This window comes from Lipotes vexillifer, unplaced genomic scaffold, assembly GCF_000442215.2.
Source record: "Lipotes vexillifer unplaced genomic scaffold, Lipotes_vexillifer_v1.1 scaffold529, whole genome shotgun sequence".
In the NCBI taxonomy this organism is placed as follows: domain Eukaryota; kingdom Metazoa; phylum Chordata; class Mammalia; order Artiodactyla; family Lipotidae; genus Lipotes; species Lipotes vexillifer.
In genome coordinates this window covers 954,966-965,051 of record NW_006777199.1, presented here as the reverse complement: position 1 = coordinate 965,051, position 10,086 = coordinate 954,966, and the positions used below count along the sequence as shown (strand labels likewise).

The 10,086-nt window shown below is 36.9% G+C and overlaps 1 protein-coding gene across 1 annotated transcript in view; it reads left to right on the top strand.

The window, feature by feature from the left end:
• The first annotated feature begins 626 nt into the window (after window positions 1-626).
• The window catches only part of ENPEP (glutamyl aminopeptidase), a 107,821-nt gene continuing 98,361 nt past the window's right edge, over window positions 627-10,086 (top strand). Inside the window, exon 1 of the mRNA XM_007450819.1 lies at window positions 627-1,577. Coding sequence (XP_007450881.1) covers window positions 952-1,577 — 626 coding nt within the window. The 5' untranslated portion in view covers window positions 627-951. The remainder of the gene's footprint in view (window positions 1,578-10,086) is intronic.

Sequence of the window (10,086 nt, the reverse complement as noted above, 5' to 3'; positions counted from 1 at the left end):
CGTCATCTACCACACTCTAGGCTAAAGAATTCACTCTCACTTAGACAAGATTATCTAAGAGTTTAGTTATTTAACCTAACAAGTTAATCAAGTTTATCTTCCTTGTCCTTCTGTCCTTCCAACCCATTACTTTTCTGTCTCTCTTTTTTCTTCTCATGCTTTTGAGCTCCAGTACGGCTTTGACTAATTTATGTTTCCTTTTCTCTTTCATCCAGCATCAGCTGAACTGATTTAGGGTGACCTGGCCATGTTTTACTAATCCACCAATTCAACAAGTATTTACTCAGTACCTAAGTGGTCCTTGAATTTATGTATCACTCTGTGCACGGAACTCCAGGACCTGACTTTGGCAAAAGGCAGAATCTGAATGTTTACATAAGATGAGGAAAAAGAATGAAAAGAAAACACAGCTACCTAAAAAATAGCTGAGATGCAAGAAGCCCTTTGGTTAGGAGAGACTGTGCACACAACAGGAAGAAGCCACAGACTCAGTGGCAAAGGGTGAGTTTTTCCATCACAAGCACACCTCTTCCCAAATGCTCTCTCCTCGAAAGCTGCTGACAGAGCTTTGGCAAAGGATCATCCTCCCACTGGCTGATAAGCTAAGCCCTGTTTTATATTTAACTCACTCCAGTAGGGGGGGTGGAGTGGGGGATGCGTTGTTTGTAAGAGGAGCCGTGACAATATTCTCGTCAGTCCTCTTCCTCCAGCTCAGCTCCTCTTCTGGAGTCCTTACCCCACCCCCTTGATTCCACATTCATCCTTGAGTGTCTAGTGGGAACGTGAAGGGAGAGGAAAAGATTCAAGCAGCCAGAGAGAGAGAGGTGTGGGAAAGGCGAAAGCAGGCTGCCAAACCAGGGAATTCCTTCCAATTGAAAAAGGAAGACTGCTGACGTTAGTTAGTTAAATTTAACAACCTTTTATGTGTAACATTTGACTTTGGAAACAAAAATGATCTTGGAGGAGGGAGAAGGCTCTAAGAGATACTGCATTAAAAGAAAACATGTGGCCATTATCTGTGCGGTGGTGGTGGGTGTTGGATCAATAGTAGGACTTTCCGTGGGCTTGACCAGATCGTGTGACTCTACCGACGGAGGACAGGGCACAACCCAGGCTCCTTCCCACAGGCCTCCCACTTTGAGCCCTCAACAGGACCAGGGGGTCTGCCCTGCCAGTGAAGATGAAAGTGGAGGCTGGAAAAATTTCAGGCTGCCGGACTTCATCAACCCAGTGCACTACGACCTGGAGGTGAAGCCCCTGTTGGAGGAGGACACGTACACGGGCAGCGTGAACATCTCCATCAACGTGAGCTCACCCACCCGGAACCTGTGGCTGCACCTCCGGGAGACGAGGATCACCCAGCTCCCGGTGCTAAGGAAGCCCTCTGGGGATCAGGTGAAAGTCAGGCGGTGCTTCGAATACAAAAAGCAGGAGTATGTGGTGGTGGAGACAGAAGAAGAGCTTGCACCCAGCGGTGGCAAGGGTCTCTACCACTTGACCATGGAGTTCGCCGGCCGGCTGAACGGCTCGCTCGTGGGGTTTTATAGAACAACATACGTGGAGAAAGGACAAATCAAGTAAATTTATTTATTTTTTTTTGCTTTATTTCTCCAAAGCTATATGTTTGCTTTCCATTTCTTCTCCTTCCCTTTCCCTTTCCACCTTTCTATTATATTGATGGTCTGATCTTTATCTAAACTTGGTTTCATTTCTGCCTGTTCATCTGGGAAGCAAAAATTCTTGCCCATTTATATTTTCAAAGCCTATCACAAAATTGGAAAGTATTGAATGAGCTGCGTGGAGTCTAAAAAATCAGTGTAAGTCCTTTATTTCATCAGGAAAAAACATAATATACTGCATTCTATCCTTAATATTTACATGAACTACCTCAAACTTTAAAAATACATGTGTCTGGTAAATTTCACTGGTGATATTCTTGGGCAATATGGCAATGATTTTAAAGTGAACTTTAAAAATGATATCACACTAAATTTAAGTGAAAATCAGTTAATATCAATTATAATTTTGTCTGTTTTATTGGAGAAGAAACACTGAGAGTATGTAAAATTCACGCAATTGTCTTTGTGTTTTCATTTAGGAAGGAAGGTAGGACTATGTCTTTTTAATCTCATATGGCCAGAACCATGTTTTACAGATAAGCTTTCAATAAGTACTCATTGAGTCCATACATTAGTGGTAGCACACGGATAAATCTTCAGGCTTATTATCTATCGTGCAGTATGCAATGGTTATGCTAAGCCTTAAGCAATTAAGAACATAAATATATCCCCCACACACAGCCCTCCTAGTATACATGTATATATACTTGCATTCCCTGAGTCTAGCCGAATGGTTACTTGCCTTGTCGCTCAATCAGAGGCTATTACTAGAGCTTTGTCAAAGCCATAAACTCTCAATGAACTCAAAAAACCTTCACTCTGTGGGTGTGGTCCTTGCATCAGAGAGGAAGGCTACACCTGAGGTACCACTGAACTTGAAACTGCTTTGACCTTTGCCTACTTAGATTCTGAACAAGTAAATGATTAAGAAACCTTGTATCACTGTTCAGAGTGAGACTGAGGCCAGCCCTCTGAATATTCCTTTCCTATGTTGTTTTAAGCATTTTATAGAGCAAAGCAAATCTTTTGGTCAAAATTCTTCCTATTGTTTGTCAGAGAGACCCAGGGATTAAAATAAAATATTATACATTCTTATCTCACTGTGTAGTACAGCAATAAACTGTGTAGAAATGATAGTCTGAAAAAATATTTAGAGGGATCATGTTCATATAGATACTGTATCTTAATATTACTTGCAAAAAACAAGCTTCTTTATTGTTTACATATTCTTTGTTTATAAAAATTACAAATGTTGAAAGCATAGAAAATTATAAAAAGGAAAAAAAGAACCTATAAATAATTTCACCACCCAGTGGTTAGCCCTGTTAAAACGCTAATGTATATTCTAATTTTTTTTAGGTAATCAAAACTGTAATTATATTATATCTACATATCTCTGTCCATATACCTTTTAACTGAATATATTGTAAGCATTTCCCTTTGTTAAATATTTTCAAGAATCTGATTTTAAAGATTGTGCAATATTCCACTGCATGAATGCAGTTATTTTTTTAAAACCAATTCCCTAATGGACATTCGAGTAGCTTCCAGTATTTTATTACTATCAACAAGTCAGAAAGAACATAGTTGTAAGTACCTCTGTAAGTGTGTATCTGTTTATTTTCTCATGTTAGGATATAGTCCGAAAAATAGAATTACTGGGTCAAAGGGTACAAATATGTCAAGAAACATGTAACATTTATTTTGTTTAATTATTTCATAAACAAGACACATTCACTACAGAAAACTTGAGAAACAGAAAATTATAAGAAAAAAAATCCATCTATAAGTCCATCACTCAAGCATAGTCATTGTTAGCATTTAGGCAGATATTCTTCTAGTTATTTTTTCTGGATACAGATAAACATGGCATTATTATGCTGTATATAGTATTGTGTAACATGTTTTTACAATATATCAACACTTTAACATATAATTTGGTATTCTTCCACAAATGACTTAATGGATATATGATAGCCCATTGTATCAATATAATGTAATTCATTCAACTTTCCCATTAGATTTGGGCACTTAAATTGCTTCTACTTTTTTACCTATAAACACCTATAAAATGTAATGAACAGCCTTATAAAAAACTATGACTAGTATTTTCTAATATTTCTATAGGAAATTTCTTAGGAAATTGGCTCAAACTACACATGTACGAGTGCATGCATGTGTGTGTATATATACACACATCTACACATATATAACACATGTGCATGCACATATGTATATGTGTGTATCTCCAAACTGACTTTCAAAAATATGTCCCAAATTACATTGCCACAAACAATGAATGAAAGAACTTATTTCTCTGAGCCTTACTAACGATAAGATGATTTTTTTAAGTGCTTGCAATTTGGTAAAGGAATAATACTCTAAAGAATATCTACCTTCAAGAGATTCTAAAAATCTGTTAGTGTAAAGTGAAAACAAGTCAAAACTTTTAAATGATTATTGCTGAGTTTAAAACTGCTTTTTGGGTTGTGAAAACAACAGAAATTGCACCTGGGTAAAGCCATCAAAATACTTTATAAAATTCTATACACTACAGGAAGGCCAAAAAATATGGAACACAGTTCCATTAATAAGTTTCTGTTATATATTTTATAAGTACAAAAAATTACTATATGCTAAAATATATATTATTCATTCTAACTCTTTGGATTATTTTACTGTATGAGTTAGTTTTATGATAAGATATATACTTGAGAGATGACATTCTGAAACTTAGCTGTCTTAGTTGCTAAAATACTCAGAAATACTAAGTGACGCAAGGTTGGGGAGGAAGGCTGGTGCTCAATTAGGCTCCCATGGAGGACTGGTGTCACCAGGTTTGTCTGTTTTCATTGGTAGCAGATGAGGCTCTCACATTACACAGGATGCAGCCAGTTTTGCACTGCACACATGGTTTTGGAATGGTTCTGGAACATACTCAATAACCTCATTTAGGCTCAATGGAATACTTTTTGTTTTTCTTATTCTGAAATATTTCAAGCATATGAGAAAAGTGCATTGTTTTCTTTCAAGCCTGTGAATAACATTTTGACAGTGCAGGCCTCTCTAGTGGGTCTCATCTACAGAGTGCAGAGGAGGGCCACAAGTGTGAGTTCAGGCGGAAGAGCACCGTCCTTTCAGATTATAGAGTGAACTTTGTAATATTTGATGCTCATGCAATTTCAAATACCATTAGAGTAATACATTTTATGTATACCATCAAGATTATACTTTCCAACCCTTCTGCCTTATTGTAAAATTAACTCCAGGATTGAGTATATGCGGTATGGGATATGACCGTCGCAACCACAATGCAAAGTTCAGCATTTCCTTCTCTGCATTTGGATTGCTCTCACACAGCATTTCCTAATTATCTGTTCCAGAGAGTTCTAGTTGCATGGGATATTAATAGATATTGTCAGAAAAATGCAGGGGAGGGATTCTGTGGCCACATTTCTTTGGGAAATAATACTAAACACAAAATTATGTTAAAGTTTTTTAAAATGGTGGGACTTCTCAGAGACTTTTTTATATGATAATGTTCACTATGAACCTCTAAAAGCTGCCATAGTATTCAGTTTCCCAACTGCATGAGACTGTGGAATCTTCTGTGGGTCCCTGAGAGTAGGGTCCCTGTGTCTCTCTTGTTCACTACCTAGCACACAGAGAGAACTTAATGATTATTAAATGAATATATAGAAATTTTCATATAGGCTCTCACACTAGTGCCCTCTGAAACATGCTGGGACATGCTGCATCGCCACAGCCCCTTTCCCATAGAGGAATCCAATTTCCACCAATAACACCTCCACCTTCCCACTCAGTCAGGATGGAAAACTTCCCGTGGTTCCTTTTCTCCCCATCTTGTCAAAGGCAAGAGAAGTCAGTAGAATCTTTTTTTGACTTAGGAATGCAGTCTTCATACTTTAAGGACTGAGAACCATTGGAACCGACAGGAATTGCAACAAGAATTTAAAAGAGGGACAGATGGTTTCCGGTTTGGGTTTTCTGGGTTTTTACAGCATTGCTGGGATTGAAGCTGAATTTTGATGTAATGGTGGGATTTCAATAGGCAGAGGCAAGCAAGAAGGTAAAAAGCAGGCAAACAGGAAAGGCACTAGGTCAAAAAAGCATAGTAGGGAGAAGAAATAAGTTTGTAGGAGAGGTTTATATGAAGAGGCTAGCTAGAGATAACTCTGGAAAACCCACAGGAAAAAAAAATTAAGGATAATTAATGACAGGCATTAGGCAGGAAAAGTTAACCAATGACTATTTACATGGGGAGGAAAGAACTAAATCTGTACATGAGTATATGAGAGAAACTGCAGTTATCCAGGAAAGAGAAGACGATGAGGATCAGGCAGGACAGTGATTTCAGGACAGACAGAAGAGAACATAATGGAGAAAATAGCTTGCAGGTAACGTAGTCAGGATTTGCAGACTGACTGGCTGTGGGGAAGAGATGAGTTATAGATCTAGGATGCTCCAGATATCTGATCTGATAGCCCACACCTTTCACTGATATTGAAAATAGAAGAACCAGGTTTAGAAGGGAAGGTCATGAGTTAGGTGGCAGATGTGTTGAATGCCTGTCAGACATCTAGGAAGAGATGTCTAGTAGGCATTTGGATAATTAAATCTGAAGCACAAGGTTAGGGCTTGTGATAAAGATTTAAGAGTTAAGTGGAAACAGAGCAGAAATCATTGAGATGGTCATAATTAAGTGTGTGTGTGTGTGTCAGTGTGCACGTGTGTGCATTATATCCTCATGCACAGATATGTATACTCATTTGTAGTTTTCATCTTGAAATTTTAATTGTATGTCAGTTTATTCATTATATTGATATGTCGAGCTATCAATATGCCCATTATCAATAAAGAACAGCTTCAGCAGGGGTGTCTTGTTTACTTGTTGCAGGATGCATAGTAATTTCCTTTATTTTGGAAGCAAGGAAACAGTAAGAAATTTTACTTGACCTTGAGTATCCTCTACATAGAAAAAAAGCATTTGGAAAATAAATTTAAATAATTAATTGGTTCAAACCACCATAAAAATAGGTTGGAGGGGCTTCCCTGGTGGCGCAGTGGTTGAGAGTCCGCCTGCCGATGCAGGGGACACGGGTTCGTGCCCCGGTCCGGGAAGATCCCACATGCCGTGGAGCGGCTGGGCCCGTGAGCCATGGCCGCTGAGCCTGCGCGTCCGGAGCCTGTGCTCCACAACGGGAGAGGCCACAACAGTGAGAGGCCCCCGTACCGCAAAAAAAACCAAAAACATAAAGTTACTATAAAATATTGGCTATATTCCCTGTGCTGTGCAATATATCCTTGTAGCTTATTTTATACATAGTAGTTTGTACCTCTTAATCCCCTACCACATCTTGTCCCTCCCCCCTTCCCTATCCCCACTGGTAACCACTAGTTTGTTCTCTATATCTGTGAGTCTATTTCTGTTTTGTTATGTTTATTTTTTAGATTCCACATATAAGTGATAACATACAATATTTGTCTTTCTCTGTCTGACTTATTTCATTAAGCATAATAACCTTCAGGTCTATGCATATTATTGCAAATGGCAGACTTTCATTCTTTTTTATGGCTGAGTAATATCCATTGTATACATAGATACTACATCCTCTTTATCCATTCATTTGTTGATGGACACTTAGGTTGCTTCCATATCTTGTCTATGAACACTGGAGTGCATGTATCTTTTCAAATTAGTGTTTTCATTTTTCTTCCAGATAGATACCCAGGACTGGAATTGCTGGGTTATATGGTAGTCCAATTTTTAGTTTTATATGGAACCTCCATACTGTTTTCCATAGTGACTGTACCAATTTGCATTCCCACCAACAGTGTACCAGGGTTCCCTTTTCTCCACATCCTTACCAACATTTATTATTTGTGTTTTTTGATAATAGCCATTCTGACAGGTGTGAGGTGATATCTCACTGCTTTGATTTACATTTCTCTGATGATTAGTGATGTTGAGCATATTTCTGTGTGCCTGTTCCCCATCTGTATGTCTTCTTTGGAAAATTGTCTATTCAGGTCTTCTGCCATTTTTATTCAGGTTGTTCATTTTTTGGGTATTGAGTTGTATAAGCTGTTTATATATTATGGATATTAACCCCTTACTGGTCATATCATTTGCTAATCTTTTCTCCCATTTCATAGGCTGTCTTTTTGTTTTGTTGATGATTCCCTTTGCTGTGCAAAAGCTTTTAAGTTTAATTAGATCCAATTTGTTTATTTTTTGTTTCCTTTGCCTTAGAAGACAGATCTAAAAATATATTGCTACAATTTATGTGAAAGAGTGTTCTGCCTATGTTTTCTTCTAGGGGTTTTATGATTTCTGGTCTTACATTTAGGTCTTTAATTTATTTTGAGTTGGTTTTTGTATATGGTGTGAGAAAATGTTCTAATTTCATTCTTTTACATGTAGCTGTCCAAGTTTCTGAGCACCATTTATTAAAGAAACTGTCTTTTCCCCATTGTATATTCTTGCCTCCTTTGTCATAGATTAATTGACTATAAGTGTGTGTGTTTATTTCTGGGCTCTCTATTCTGTTCTATTGATCTATGTGTCTGATTTTGTGCCAGTATCATACTGTTTTGGTTACTGCAGCTTTGTAGTCTGAAGTCTGAAGCCAGAGAGTGATATCTCCAGCTTTGTTCTCTTTTCTCAAGATTGCTTTGGAAAATTGGGGTCTTTTGTGGTTCCATATGAATTTCAGGATTATTTGTTCCAGTTCTGTGAAAAATGTCACGAGTATTTTGATAGGGGTTGCATTAAATCTGTAGATTGCTTTGGGTAGTGTGGACATTTTAACAGTATCAATTCTTTTAATCCATGAACCTAGGATATCTTTCCATTTCTTTGCATCACCTTCAATTTCCTTCATCAATGTCTTATACTTTTCAGAGTATAGGTTTCTCACCTCCTTGGTTAAGTTTATTCCTAGGTATTTTATTCTTTTTGATATGATTTTAAACAGGATTATTTTCTTGCTTTCTCTTTCTTTTGGTTCATTATTAGTGTATAGACAAAGCAACAGATTTCTGTATACTAATCTTGTATCTTGCAAGTTTACTGACTTCATTTATTAGTTCTAATAGTTTTTTAGTGGAGACTTTAGGGTTTTCTATGTATAGTATCATGCAAATAGTGACTATTTTACTTCTTTCTTTCCTATTTGGATGCCTTTTGTTTTTTCTTCTTGTATGATTGCTGTGGCTAGGATCTCCAATACTATGTAAATAATTGACAAGAATGGGCATCCTTTCTTGTTCCTGATTTTAGAGGAAAAGCTTTCAGCTTTCCACCACTGAGTATGATGTTAGCTGTGGGTCTGTCATGTATGGGCTTTATTATGTAGAGATATGTTCCCTTTATACCAACTTCAATGAGAGTTTTTATCATGAGTGGATGTTGAATTCTGTTAAATTTTCCTACAGCTATTGAGATAATCATGTGGTTTTTATGTTTCCTGTTGTTAATGTGGTGTATCACATTAATTGATTTGTGGATCTTGAACCATCACTGCATCCCTGGAATAAATCCTACATGATCATGGTGTCTGATCCTTTTTATATATTGTTGAATTCAGTTTGCTGATATTTCATTGAGGATTTTTATATCTATATTCATCAGAGATATTGGCTTGTAATTCTCTTTTTTTGTAGTATTTTTGCCTACTTTCAGTATCAGAGTAACGGTGGCCTCATGGAGTGAATTTGGAAGTGTTCCCTCCTCTTCAATTTTTTTAGAATAGTTTGAGAAGGATAGATATTAGCTCTTCTCTATATGTTTGGTAGAATTCCCCTGTGATGCTGTCTGGTCCTGGACTTTTGTTTGCTAGGAGTTTTTTTTAGATTGGTCTGTTCAGATTGTCTATTTCTTCCTGATGCAGTCTTGGAAGATCTTATGTCTCTAGAAATTTATCCATTTCTTCTAGGTTGTCTAAGTTATTGCTTTATTGCTGTTCATAATATTCTCTTATTTTTTTAAATCTCTGTTATATTGGTTGTAATTTCTCCTCTTTCATTTCTTATTTTGTTAATTTGGGTCCTCTCTCTGTTTTCTTGGTGAGCCTGGCTAAACACTTATAAAGTTTGTTTATCTTTCCAAAAAAAACAGCTCTTGGTTTTATTGATCTTTTCTATTTTTTTCCAGGTCTATTTATTTCCTTTCTGATCTTTATTATTTCCTTCTTTCTGCTGACTTTGGGCTCTGTTTGTTCTTCTTTTTCTAAGTCTTTTAGTTGGAAGGTTAGGTTGTTTATGTGAAACTTTTCTTGTTTCTTGAGGTAAGCCTGTGTTGCTATAAATTTCTCTCTTAAAACTGCTTTTGAGGCATCCCACAGATTTTGGATAGTTATGTTTTTATTTACATTTGTCTCAAGGTATTTTCTGATTTCCTTTTTGATTTCTTGATTGACCCACTGGTTTTTTTTTTTTTTTTTTT